Source organism: Papaver somniferum, unplaced genomic scaffold, assembly GCF_003573695.1.
Source record: "Papaver somniferum cultivar HN1 unplaced genomic scaffold, ASM357369v1 unplaced-scaffold_137, whole genome shotgun sequence".
NCBI lineage: Eukaryota > Viridiplantae > Streptophyta > Magnoliopsida > Ranunculales > Papaveraceae > Papaver > Papaver somniferum.
This window is the reverse complement of record NW_020622934.1, coordinates 17,521,910-17,536,387: the sequence shown is the minus strand read 5'-3', so window position 1 is coordinate 17,536,387 and position 14,478 is coordinate 17,521,910. Positions and strand designations below refer to the sequence as shown.

The 14,478-nt window shown below is 37.2% G+C and overlaps 1 protein-coding gene across 1 annotated transcript; it reads right to left on the bottom strand.

Annotated features, from left to right (window-relative positions):
* Nucleotides 1–6,765: 6,765 nt before the first annotated feature.
* On the bottom strand, nucleotides 6,766–10,984 carry LOC113334769. Its single transcript, XM_026580972.1, has 7 exons — nucleotides 10,777–10,984; nucleotides 8,909–10,301; nucleotides 8,110–8,793; nucleotides 7,933–8,025; nucleotides 7,759–7,834; nucleotides 7,331–7,647; nucleotides 6,766–7,212 (listed from the first exon to the last, which is right to left on the bottom strand). Exons 2-7 carry the CDS (start codon nucleotides 10,250–10,252, stop codon nucleotides 7,045–7,047), a joined length of 2,682 nt encoding a protein of 893 aa, XP_026436757.1. The 5' UTR covers nucleotides 10,253–10,301; nucleotides 10,777–10,984; the 3' UTR covers nucleotides 6,766–7,044.
* Nucleotides 10,985–14,478: the final 3,494 nt, after the last annotated feature.

Genomic DNA, 14,478 nt, shown 5'->3' with positions numbered 1-14,478 from the left:
GCCCAAGCTTTCTTTTCAAAAATTTCTGTAAGCCCAAGCAAACATTGAAACTGAACTGTGGGCCTGACCCAACAAAAGTTGTAAAACGTTTTCAAAGCCCAGTTGGGCCTTATCTTTTGGCTAAAACTGACAGCCCAAGACCCAACTGAACTCTGTGCTTGTTTCTAAACTCTGGGCTTAGACCCATACCAAAATTTGAAAACGTCTTCAAGCCCAAGTGGGCCTCGCCTGGTTACAAAATCAGCAGGCCCAGAAACCCAGCTGAACCCAGCTGGGCCTCGTTCATTTCTGGGCTCGGCTAACTGAACTCGTTAGTTGGGCCGTATACCTGCAAATTCTAGGCTGTAAGAACAACAAATGGGTTGTGTTTTCAGAATTCCAACTCACTAGTTGGGCTTTGTTTCACCAAAGTTATTCCAAAACCCAAAGAAACCAAAGTTTTTCTTCCCATCAAAAACAAAGGTTTTCAAAACCCAATAAACCAAAAATTTTTCTTTCTCCCATTAAGAAACCAAAGTTTTTCAAGCCCATCAAAAAAAAAACAAATTTCTTTTTCCATAAAAACCAAAGTTTGCTCCCAATTAAACCAAAAATTTTGCTCCCATTTTAAAACCAAAAGGTTTGTTTTCAAAACCCATTAAAAACCAAATTTCTTTTTCAAACCTAATAAAACCAAATGTTTCCCACCAAAACCAAATTTTTCCCAAAAATCCAAACCCATTAAAACTAAAGAGTGGGCTTTATAATATTTCTACTTAGATCATGTCAGGCTTTTGGTCTGCAACTGGGGATTCGAACAAATCCCTTAGAGAACTTGCGTATGGACATACTTCACGTTATGAACCTCCCATAGACCATGATGTCAATAATCATAGGAATTGTTATGGACATTTTCAAAGTCCTGAGCCTCAATACATGAACCTAATGACTATTCACACATGCATCATTCACCACAACGTGAAAATGAACATTTTGCCAATGCCTCACTCACACAATCATCTCTTGTGGATCAATTAGAAGCTCGAATCGCAGCTTTAGAAATGCAATCACATGAGGAATCTGTCACATCTAATTTTCTTAGGAAACCTGAAATCTATGCATGTCCCGCATGTGGTAGTTTAGACCACCCTGTTGAGAATTTTCATATTTTGCATAATTTTAGGCAATCTAGAGAAAATCCAAATTATAAAATGCCCACAAATTGTGAGGCTGGTAGTCATTGGGACCATAATCAATCCTTTGAGGGTTGCGATCAATCTTTTATAAACCTTAATGACCATGCACACATGTACCATTCACCACAATTTGAACATGAAGAATTTTGTACTCCCATGAATTTAGACTCCACCACAGAAGCTTTCAGACTCAGTGAGCAAAACTTTGCTAGATCTACATCACGAATTCAGGCATATTTAGATCAGATTTTGCTTCACCTACAAAAGGAGGAAATTCATGAGGAAATGTATGTTGTCCCTAATGAAGTGTCTAGTCCCATTCATGTAAATGATGTTGAATATGAACCTAATTTAGAGGAACATGAATCGACTAATGACACCACCACTGTTAATGAGGACCAATATGCATGTTACCATGATGATGATTATGAAGATTATGATGATAATGATGTTATGTTAGAAGAACATGAAAATATTGTGGAACCTTTTGGTTCAATAACATATGGCTTCTCGCCCTCGACCTTCATGAATGTTGTTTCTTCTAATACTCATAGCAAATCATATGATTTTGATATTGATATGGTACTTGTACAATTGTTCTTCGAAGATGAGCATGACATAGGAATAGTTGAATCTTCTGTAGACACTATTGTTAATATGCATGAAAACAAATTTGATGTGTCTGATTCCTTGCCTAAGTCACAAAATGTTATTTCTTCCGATGTTGATTTGAGTACTACGGACAATCATGATACCGATTTAGGTCTTGATGTTTTGTTCGATGAATGTGAGCATGATTTACCAATTTCTGATTTAGGGGAAGTATGTGTTAGTACTATTGATCTTATCCATGAAAATAACTTAGAAGTACCAACTTTCTTATCTAAATCGCATATTGAGATTATTCCACCCAACCTAGATTTGGTTTGTAACAAAACTTTTAAACCAACTTTTCTGAAAATTCCCAACCTAGGATTGGAACTGTGTGCCTCCCAAGTCCTTTTGGACTATTTTGCATCAAAATACAACATTTTTAAAGAACCACAGTTGGAATTAATTTCTCTGACCATCCCGCAAAAAGTCCATTTTGAGTTAGACCTTGTGAATCCTGAACCCCCAAAATTGCTAGATTTTGTGCTTAAAAATAAATCTGTTGAAAAATACAGGTTTAGGGGTGATTCATTTGGTTTTTCACTCTCACTCTCATTTCAGTCCAATTCTAGTGTTTTGAAACTGTCTATGTTTCAACACTCTGTCTTTTGGGTTGATCCTCAACTCTTTAGACTTTATGTATATAGTGAATTTTTTGTATATAATCTGGTAGGTAATGTTTAATGGAATCATATGTTTCTTGTATATATTGTGCTAACCCAATGTGAATTCAGTTGAGTTACTGTTGGGTTTTGCCTTGAATAATGGAGTTCAAAACTTGCTTTCGCCAATATCCGGTAATCTCTTTCCTTTTTCTACACTTAGCATCGTTCTCATGGTATGTGTTATAATCATGTTTATCTTTTGAAACATTGAGTACAATGTTTAGTTTAGTTTTGGGGGTGAAAAGTAGATACTTTGATAACATGCTATAATCGAAAAATAGAACTCTTTCTTTTTGAAAAAAAAAAATGAAAAATGAAAAAAAAAATTAAAAAATTTGAAAAAAAACATAAAAATGGAGCTCATTTACCTTGAAATGTTGACTCTTGTGCATGTATGTAAACATAAGGATTCTTAGTCTAGATATTTAGGCACCCTGATTCTAGCACAATTCACATAGTGATAAGAAACTTGCACGCGCACGATCTACCAATACATGTATAGCCTCATCCTTGAGGTGTTCTATTGGAAGTCACGATTTCCAATCACTTTAGAATACTGAACGAAACTTGACTAGCTTGTTCTTTGGTTGGTTGGGATTGAAGGTGGAGGTTACATTAAGAAAGACAACCATCAAATTTAACTGGGTGCATCAAAAAGGGATACCTCTTGCTAAGAGTCATGTAATTTTTTGTTTCCTTTTGTATATGTATCAAAAGTGTTACCATGTTTAAAAAAAAAAAAAGATGTATGTATTCAGAAAAATATCAAAAAAAAAAAAATCAAGTATTTATCAATTCCATCCTCTCTTGTTCCAAAAATAAAAGAGAGTAGTCAATGTAAATAAGAGTCATCTTTTGTGTTTTTGTGTTATAAGGAAGGAAGGGTGTATGCCATTGATGTACAACGCGAGTAATTGTGAAATACCTCCAACTCATTCACAATTCTCGTAAAGTCCGGACAGCTAGCTAGATTTCGACCTCGGTTCTTAGCATGAGAAACTATCTCTTGGTGATTAGTAGTCATAACATCCGATCTTTCTTTACACATGTGTAGATACACTTTACACTCTTATCACATGTCTTTATTTGTTATCAGTGCTAGGATTGTGCCTTTGATAGCTAGATTGACATCTCCATTTTGCTGTGAGCTTATACTGTCTTGCACATGTCACATTTGATGGAATCTGAGCTTATATTTTGGCCTAGAACTTTGTGGGTATGTTCTAAGCAAACCCTCACGAGACTTCACTCGTCCACTCGGGACACTTAGTGGTTCAAAAGGCTTATTGCATTCGCTAAATGCAATCGAGAAACCAGCGACAGTGGTATAGTTAGGATTTCCTTAGTTTCTGTTTTACTTGAGGACAAGTAAAATTCAGGTTTAGGGGTATTTGATAGGTGCCAAATATTGCATTATTTCTGTATCATTTTATTGGCACTTATCCCTTTTTGCATACCATAATTCCCCCTTTTGTAATGAATTTTGTATTTTACTCTCCTCAAGGATAAATACTTAATATAGTTTAATTTTGAATTTTTAGGTACCAAATAAAGACTAGATGAGTTGCGGAGCGAAAAGAGCAAAGACACGGGAAAAATCCGGCGGAAACTCTAGCCGGAAAGAAGTGAAGAATGTGGTATAGAAGAATCAAAGATGAAAATGGGCTTAAAAAGGAAGAAATTGTTCTTAAAGAAGAAGTGGGCTCAAGACTATCTAATCCCAAACCCAAACCCGTTTTTCCCTTCAGCCGTCAGATTGGATCCATTCCATCATCCTACGGTCGCTTCATCAGATTACATCGAGCTTTGATGTTCCTGTCTAACACTTTAGCACCTAACTCCATCTTGGACCGTCAGTTTTGATGTATTCCATCATCCTACGGTCGCTCCACATCCATCTCCACCGCGCCGTTGGATCATTTCCTCATCTTTTCATCCAACATCTTTCCTTCGCTGACATCAAAATTTGATGAGTCCGCTCAACACCATAACCTAGAATACCTATACCCCAAACCAAACACATCCTAACCCTAATCCCATCGACCCCAACTTTTTCTTCTTCCCCCTTTCCTTCTCTTCACAGCAGAACCACCACCTGCTCCGCCACCAACTTCCTGCCGCCTCAACCACCACCACTCGATCTCTCAAATCACTAACACATCACTACCCCCATCATTATTACCACTTTCACCAACTTTATGGCCTCCTAATCTCTCAATTTCACGCCTCACCCATGTCAGGAACCCTAGAGGTGAAATTGATAAATTAGGTCGGAATAGAGTTGTAATCACAGCATGGGAAAAGCAGGAGAAGACGAGGAGGAAGCATGGGTCAAAGCTCTCAAGTGTTTTCAGTGATTAGGTAAAACTTAATTTCAATTTTTGGTAAACCCTAATTTCACTGTTTTAGGGGTTTTTGGGGGAAAGTTGTTATATGTATAAATTGACGTCTTGGGTGTGAGATTGGATATGCCCGGGCTAGCCGGAGCACCAAGCTCTTAGTGTTCTGTAATTTTACTATTTCATCTGTTTCATCCAGTAGTATAATTTGATCATGTTTTAGTTCACTAAGCTAAGGTTGAGATGAAACCATAGCTTTGTACTATGTTATTTATGCTGTTTGTGTGATTCTTGAATGCTTAAAATGTTGTATGATAGATTTAATCTCAGTGCATCAATACTCTGCTCTCACAATGTATGTCAAGCATCCATTGTAGTTAGGATAACATTGTGTTGATTGAACTGCAACTCATGCCTTAGAGACTGTTATGAATCCTCTGACTAGTTGTGCTTTAGTTAGACAGTTAGTGCTTAAGATTGATATTTTAGTTGTGATTGAATCATCCATTGGTGAAACACCTTAGGTAAGTAATAGACTTGACACCTCTACCTTATCTGTTACAAGGACAAGAGTCATATGATCAGTTGAATACATAGTATGAGTTAATGGTGGATTCGACAACCTTAGTTCCCTCATTCTCACTGTTTACACCCTTAGTTCATTCATGCTCTTGTTTATTAAACATTGCACATTGCTTCCACTGTCTTATCTTTGCTCCTTTACACACTGCTTTGCACTGCTGTGCTTTTTGCTTTCAATCACTGCCCAAAATACTCTGAAATCAATTAAGCAAAAGCCTAGATTCAACTACACACACCAAGTCCCTGAGGACAAACCCCTTCTTACCTCACTCACTACAACTGACCCTGTATACTTGCAGGTCTAAGTTGTAGGTTCTTTTAAAACCACACCACCGATCCTAGTACCTAGTCAACCGAGTTTTGGTAACTAGTTTGACTATGCACAGTACTCACATGGAGGTAGAACCGAAACTTGTTTTGGTAGCATCAGGATCAAATACAACCTCACACTAATTAACTATCAATAATCACAACTGCATACTAGTTCCATGAAAACAAACTCTATGAACAGAATTAATGAAAATTAGAAGAACTCAAACCTGTTGATCCGTACAATCCAACTCCAATACGAAAATCAAACTCAGAAACATCATGTAAAACGCAAGATTCTTCAACACATATGTGAGGACTGCCTTGAAGTAAGATATGATACCAACAACTTCTCAATCTTCTGCTGAATCCAATCGGTGGAACGACTTTAAGTTTTCGCCCTAACTAGACCGTAATGTAGCGGACTAGAACACGCTCAGACTATCTCGGCATCAGGAATCAAGAGCAGCAGATCTTGATGAAGAAATTAGCTGCAAAAACAAGCTAATTACGATGGAAATCTTTGGTTGAGGATGAAATTGGAAGATGTTGTTGTAAGTAATCTAGATCTGAGATGTAATTCTTTGTAGGATGAAGAACAATCTGTGGATTTTTGATGAAGAACAATCAGAGTTGTAAGATGTTGTTGATGAACATCAGCAGGAGATGGAGATTCAGGTGAATCAGTGGAAAAGTTGGATCGATACCCTCAGAAATTCATGATTTCCGAGTCTGATACCATGTTAACATTCAATGAATGAATGTCCACATTGTATTGAGACGATTTAATCAATTGAATTGATAAGAGAAAGATTGATTGTTTACGGGACTGAGACATGATTATATACTGGACTCAATTCTCAAACACTCTTACACGTGCGACTCTCACATACTGCACTCTCATTGTCATAGAAACACAGTTCTCACACTACTGACGCTATTATGCTATTACATATTAGTCATTCTCGTCGTAATATTCTTCTTTCTCCATTCAAGCAGTCGAGCATCTTTGATGAACACAGAAAATCTAGCTCGGCACAAAAGTTGAAAATATCTTCTTAGTAGCTTTAGTATAAGCAAATATCAGCATAAATTAGATTAGGAGGCTTCTACGTTTTGTAACTGAGGGCCCGTGCTGAATGATATGAACCAACATAGAATCGGATAAGAACATACAATCATACAACAAACTACATTCAGTATCTCCCTCTCTCTAAATCAAATTCAGTTCACAAGCCAATATTCTTATGTTACAAAGTTTATTTCAATATGTATCCTACGTTAAACTATCCTTGTTCTATGTGAGATTCACTCATTTACCAATTAATCAGTCAAATCATCGAGTAAATTAAGATCTTCATCTTCGACTTTCGCGGTGACTTCGACAACTGGTTGAACCTCCAAAGACTCGATCATGGAACCCGAGTGAACATCAAGATTAGCTTCGTTTTCATCAGTTTCTCCCTGTTCTGTCTCATCAAGGAGAATCTCCTGTAACCAAAAAAGTTAAAAGTGTTTCCATTACGTTTGTCGCAGAAGAAACTGCAATTACCCGGACATAAGAAATCTAAAAGAAGAACTGCTAACAGAATTGACCATTAACAAATACCTTGTTTTCCTGCAAGGTTGGTCTCTCAGACTCCACAGTCCAGTCACCCAATAGGTTCTCTAGCAGCATAGTGTCAAGTGAGGTAGAGTTGTTGACTGTTCTTTTTGTATGGCGTTCCTTAAGACGCAAGTTGTAATGAACATATATTAAGTCATTCAATCTTTTGTTTGCAACAAGGTTGTGTGTCTTTGAACGAATCCGGTCATATATACTCCAGTGATGTTCACAGCCAAAGGCTGAGCACGTCTGGCCTAATATGCGCATGGCTATCCGTCGAAGATCTAGGCAACTAATTCCATGGTGTTCCCACCATGTAGCTGTCAAAAAGAAAACCATGATGAAAACGGAAAGTACCAATTAAAGATTATAAATAGAGAGGTGAAGTAATTTTATGAAAAATTGAGCAGTTATACAAATGAAAATGTCACCTGGATCCTGTTCTGTTCTTAAGCTTACAGCCAACTCCATCCCAAAATCAGCTTTCGCAGCAGTAAATTCAATAATCTGAAACAAGGATACTCACTGTTCGATGAAATGCTTCTAACTGAAAGTTGAAAATGACTGAAATAACAAGAAACCAATTAAACTGAGAACACTGGTACCTGCTTAGATGCAGAAACTCTCCTTGAAGGATCTGGCTCTAGTCGAAAAATACATTCATTTAGTCCACGAATGATCTCGGACTGCTCGGGATGCTACAATTTTGTAGGGTAGTATAAGATTTAATCGCAATTAAAACCATAACTTGCAAAAATTGTTATCAAAGTAGATTCTCTTACATTGTCGAAATCGGGACGATAACGGCACGATGGATTAAGGAAGTAAGCTGCCATATACAGAGGATGATGGAATGGGTTCCAATGGTTTTCAATCACTCCCCAGTATGGTCCGTATTTCTGGATATCATCACCATGGATAGACTTGATCGTGTGCTTAGCCTTGTAAAGGTCATTGTAAAGAGATGCCATGGGCAGTCGTTCTTCAGTATCCAACTTCTGAAGCACTTGCAAGATAGGCTCTACAGATTTTTTTACAAATTGCATCTTCTTCCAAAACGTAGGATTTAAGACAATATTCTCAACTCCCTTGCCTTCATCCAGTTTAGAAAAGCGGGATGAAACCCATTTATCTGATTGAAACATTCTTTTAATGTCATTCCTATGTTCCAATAATCTTTGCAAATTAGCAAAACCAGACGTAATCCTCGTATGAGCGGAACTAAGAAGTTCCCTACCCCTTGTAAATTCCTTCTTCATTAGATTTAGCAGCCATGGTCGGTTATAGATGAACTTTGTAACCTTTTGGCCATTGTTCATGCACTCCCCTACCCACTTAATCTTCACAAAATCTTCTAGCATCTGATCAATACAAGAGGCAGCACATGGTGTCCAGAACAAACTCTTCCTCTTCTCCTCGAGCATTTTCCCAGCAAGTTTATAAGTTGCAGTATTATCGGTTATAACCTACATTTTCGATCAGTGAACACATAAGGCTGTTAATCAATAAACCACAATGAAATTCAATGTACTCAAAGAAAGGGAAGCCCTCAAAGAGCAAACAGTAAGGAAATTTAGTTACCTGCACGACATGTTCCTCGCCGATCTCTTCTACTACTCCGTCCAACAACTTGAACAAATTTTCAGCATCTTCTACGATATCGGTCGAATCAACAGAAGAAACAAAGTATCTGCCACGTGGACAAGATACAAAGAAGTTGATTAGTGTTCGCCCTTGTGAATCTTTCCAGCTATCAGCCATAATAGTACAGCCAAAACTTGTAAAATGACCCTTAATATCCACAGAGTACTTCTTAATCTCAGCAATTTCATCCTCGAGAAACTGACCAGCTATATGTTCACTAGAAGGGATTTTCAAGCCTTGACCATATTGACCAACCGAGTCCAGCATCTTCTGGAAGTATGGAGAACTGGCTGCATTTGTAGGAATTCCAGCATGATAGAAAAATTTGCAAATCGCCGATGTAACTTCCTTGCTATTTCTTATAGAAGATCCTAGCTTTACTTTTATCACATTGGCCGATGGCTGTGATACTGGTGTATTGTTTGTCAGCATCTTATGACTGATAGTATCCAATTTTGATCGTTTTGGTTGTGCTTCATTATCAGCAGGTCTACGCCTAACTCTCCTGTTTGTGTCCCTCTCCAAGCTTTTTTCATAAGCTAATAACTTTGTTGGACTACCATAATCTACAAGATCTTCGTCTTGTTCTTCCTCCGGTACATAATCATTATCTGAGTGCATGTAGAAACTTGCTGTTTCCTTAGTATCGGGTCTTAGATTTTTCCTGCCAGTACGATGCCACTTCATGTTCTCTTTCATATCAAGATATACTTGCTCTGGAGCATTTTTGCACGGAGCGACTTCTCCAGGTATCCTAGCTAGATGCTGTTTGAACCTGTTTATACCACCACTAACAACTTTTTGACAATAGTTGCATTTCACCTTCTTTTTCCCTTCTTCTTGTGCAACACCGTGTTCCCAACCAGGATCAGTATATCCAAGTGACCGTAGAGGAGTCTTGTGCATAACCGTGCTCTTATCATTCGCAATGACTTGCCTCAGCTTCTGTTTACTAACAACCGGACTTTCTTCTATCTCGTAATCCTCATTAGAATGCCAAGGCAATGTCGCCTGCTCTTCCTCTTCTGATATCTGCCTTTGCTTCTTAATAGATTGACATCCTTCCAAAATTTCTTTCATTTTCAAACAAACTTCTTCTGGCGCATTGTTGCAGTATGTAACTTGACCTGAAATCCTAGCTAAATGTTGCTTGAACCTAAATATCCCACCACTTACTACTTTCCCACAATAATTACACTTGACTTTCTTCTTATTGTTATCTTGAGCACATCCATGCTCCCATCCAGGGTCAACCGTTCCTCCCGATCTATGTGGAGGCATCTCTTAAAACTCTTGACAGACCAGCTTTTACACTCTCCTAGTTCACCTTCTACATTCAAACAAACAAACAAAAACAGTTACACAGCATTTAGTGTAACAACAACTACGCATACCATGGTGATGCGTAGCAAGAGGTTCCCTGCAGAGAAGCTTCCAGCAGCCTTATAGGTCCAGTATGACCATCAGCGTGCTTGCATCCCTTGGATGAGGAGCTGCACCGTGGAACGTGCAACTCCCTCATCGAAGAGACAACACAAACCATTGGAACTGTGAATTGAATGATTTCTAGAACTGAACCCTAAATAAACCCCTAATAATTCTTAAAAATCGAGAACTAAGGAGAAAACACTAATTATTTGGAAAGAAAACCTAATAATTAGGAAAACAGCTTAATTATGAGGTGGAGCGCTATTTAGAATCATAGAATACAAATGGAGTTCTTGAAGATTCTCTTCTTCTCTGAAAATTAGGGAAGGTTTTATCTGGAAAATGAAAATTAGTGAAAAAAAAAGGAAAAAACTTACAGTTACAGGGATCGGCCTAGTTTGCTGCGACGATCTGCATCTGCTCCGATCTGTTCGTCCTTTCCCTTTTTTTCCTGTTTTTCGAAAACCTAATTTGTTGCGAGTCGTAACTGGCTCGACTCAGAGGAGAGAGACGGGTATAATACGAAGGACGAGGTAGGCCAGTGTTTTATCGTGGGGGCCCAATTTTATACAGCCCGGTTGTGAAGTCATTTTTGAGTGGATTCTCATGTTTGTTAAGGGCAAATCCCATTAGTGGGACCAGAAACACACATAAATTGGATGGACAAATGCTCAAATTTGGATGTTAGAGGTTAGCCCATCCCGTCTCAAGTTGTCGATCGCATCGTGCTAGGATAATCATCTTAAGTGAGGCTGAGCCTCGACCGAGACGTGGCTCGTCTCATACCGAGACATTTGGTCGTCTTTGAGTGGATAACAGCTAGGTTCATCTATTGGTTTTGATGTAATTTTCGATAAGTTCAGTTATTTTCGACTCTAAAATCATAACTTCTACACCCAATTTTTTTTTTATATTATCACTTTCAACTTAAACTTTCACTCTCAACCTCTTAATATCTATATCAAAATAAAAAAAAGTTTTGCAAAAAGATGGTCAATTCATCACAAACCCAAAATACTTCAACAGAAAACATGTCATCAGCAAAAACTTGCAGTGAAGATAATGCTAGATTATGTAACATTTACGCTTGATTCTATCAATGGTGGCCAACAACATCATAATATTCTTTAGGGGAAAATTCATAATTTTTGTTTGTCAAGAAACTGGAATATTCAAAAACTTGAAGTTTCGGGATTGCCAAGTCGTTTTAATGTAATCAACAAAGACATGAACAGTTGGGTTGCTTTAATGATGCAAATGGTTCGTTAAATAGGGAGCGGTGAAACTGAAGTCAATTTAGTAATTCGTGTTTCAAATGGTTTGATTGATATTGAAAACGTGTTATGTTTATTGGAATTAATAACTAAGTTAAAAATATTCAAACTGCAACAAGTAAAATCTTGGGAGGAATGCCAAAAAAATACTCTTCGAGTTTCAAGCACAAAGCATGTTTCCACATCCTTAGAAAGCTGAACCGATATAATCATGATCATTTAAATGGATTTCAAGTACCAAAAGAATCATCTTACGAGACTGCAAATATTTCTCAGCAACATGGGTCTCCTTATTATTCACCGGAAATAAGCTCAAATCCTAGTCCCAATATTGGAGGTTTCCCACGTGGTAATTCTAGTCTTAATGTTAATGGAAATGCAAATAGACCTGATGAAATAGGTGTCAAAAGAGGGAAAAAAACATAAAGGAAGTTCAAGATGCCGAACAATCATCAACTTCGGAATACATTTGATAAGAAACAATTTGTTTCTTGATCAACGGCCAGCAAATTCAAAGAAATCAATAAACCAAAGGGTAGCAATTTGTTTAATATTTTTCTTGTTATTATTATTGAATGGAGAAGGCTTATTACTTGGAAAATAAGAAAGCAATACTAATCCTAATAAAATAAATATTTCAAAAATAATAAAACACCTAAACAAATATTATTTGTAATTGACATTTATCCAATGCCTCGTGCCTCCGTTGGACTTGTGTGCTTCCCGCGTATGACACTTGCTAGCCAGTGTGATTTCCATAATTTTGAGAGACTTTATCCATATAAAGGATTATAGGCGCCAAATATGCTTGAATGACCTAACGGATCAACACCGTTGACTTGAACCATAAAACGTGGTCTTATCAACAACCTTCAAGAATTTTTTGAAGAAAAAAAATGGATATTGTTAAAATAGTAGTAGACGTCAAAAAATGGTTTCAGAAATGAGGAAAGGTCGTAAGTTGGTCGATCAAAATTTTTTCAATGCGTGCATGAGAGAAATCATGCGATTGGACATGTACAGAATGAATGATGCACAACAACGCTTATGGAAGGATGAAATTATTCAAGTTAAAGCACATAAGGAACGACAATGACGAGTAACAGTTAACATTTATCTTGATGAAGATGACTTAGATGAAAATGAAAGTATTTCCATTTCACTTGTTTAGTTTGAGTTTTAAATTCTGGATGCAATTGTTAGTTTTTAGTTTAAATTCATTGTAACCTTATTCCAATTTCAATGTTTGTTTAATCCAAACTACACAAATCAGATTACACAAATCATAAATAGACTAAATCATGTGAGAATTTCTTCTTACAAATTCATCCCAATTGTGCGCAGTGGGATCATCCAACTGGTATCCCGTCGGGAACACCATTAAGGAGTTGAACTTATTTCCTCAGATTTTTATCTGGATAACTTGTCCAACTGGTATCCCGTCGGGTCTCCCCAATTACCCTATTATGTAAAATGATGCAGGTAAACATAACCCTGCTCATTTCTATTGGTTTAAACAAACGATATGGTACACAAATCATGAAATTTCCTCTTCAAAATTCCAAATGCTCGTCCAACATCCTTCCTATATGCCAAATGCTTCCCATTAAAATGACTTTTATCATGGTGCTCCTCGGCTTCGAGTAACTTACTGAAATGATGAATTTAAGTTGGTCACGCTGAATAAATTCCGTCCGACATAAAATACCTCATCTTTAGTTATTGCTATTAACGGTGAAATTTGCAAGGAACATTTCCAACTGTCTGCAATTCCTCATTTTCCAAATTACGATACAAAAATTGAAAAGAATTTTGATTGAAACGACTTAAAACAAGGAATATGTCGATGAAAAATTTTGATGATTTTTTGTGAAAATAAAAAATCGGCATATAACGGTTGGATTAATGCTTAGAAATATATATGTTATCCTCGAAATAGAGACGGTCGTCTCTAGTTGCACCGAGGCTTGGTTCATGTTAAGCCGAGGCTCGGTGAAATATGGGAAAACCGTCCTGGCACTACACCATTTTTAGGATTTAGCAACCCAGAGTAGCAACAAAACTAGCGTCGTTGCAAAATTTATGTTGCTAATTTTTTGCAAAGCAGATGGTTGTTGCTAATTTCGCAACAACAAAATTCCAGTTGCGAATAGAAACCGCTAGGTGTTCATGCATGCGAAGTGCGCGTGTGGTCGGAAGTACATTAACTTGTTTTTACGCCCAAGTCAAAGTTTGCTCAACGCTTCTAGTTGTTTTTTTTACCCTTCAGTGAGTCAAGCTTATCTATCCTTCTCGATTTTTCCATCTGATTTTCTCATCCACAGAACAGAAGTTTATTCACTCTCTTTCATCTCTTCTCGATCTGCTATGAAGAAGAATTTCTTCTTTGAAGAAATCCAACCAGGTAATAGGTTTAGATTATAATTGTTTGTTCTTTGTTCTTTGTTTTAGAATATGTTTGCTAATGGATTTCTTTTGGAATTTATATTGTAGTTGTAAGCATCGATCTGAGTTTTTATGCCATCTGTGAGATTTGGAAGCATCGATCTGATAATCAGGTAATAAGGTCATGTTTTTGCTCCAGTTTTATGATTTGGATCCAACTTTTTCGATTCAGGGTTTGAAAAAGCGGGGGTATAACAACCACACCCAACAATCCGTTCGGAATTCTGTATGGACAAATTCCAATACAATTCCGAGAGCACCAACTTAAAAGCGAGCTCAATGAAGAGATATATCAAAGAGCTTAATCTCAATTTCTCAATACAATCCGCAATCGAACAGATATAAATATATGAGCCTGAT

Bases quoted from the DNA above. Each gene is read 5' to 3' on its own strand.
- LOC113334769 (XM_026580972.1), bottom strand. From the start codon at position 10,252: ATGCCTCCACATAGATCGGGAGGAACGGTTGACCCTGGATGGGAGCAT. The intron at 8,794-8,908 runs GTAACTAAATTT...TCGAAAATGTAG, and splicing joins GCGAGGAACATGTCGTGCAG to GTTATAACCGATAATACTGC. The intron at 7,648-7,758 runs GTGACATTTTCA...TCTTTTTGACAG, and splicing joins AAGAACAGAACAGGATCCAG to CTACATGGTGGGAACACCAT.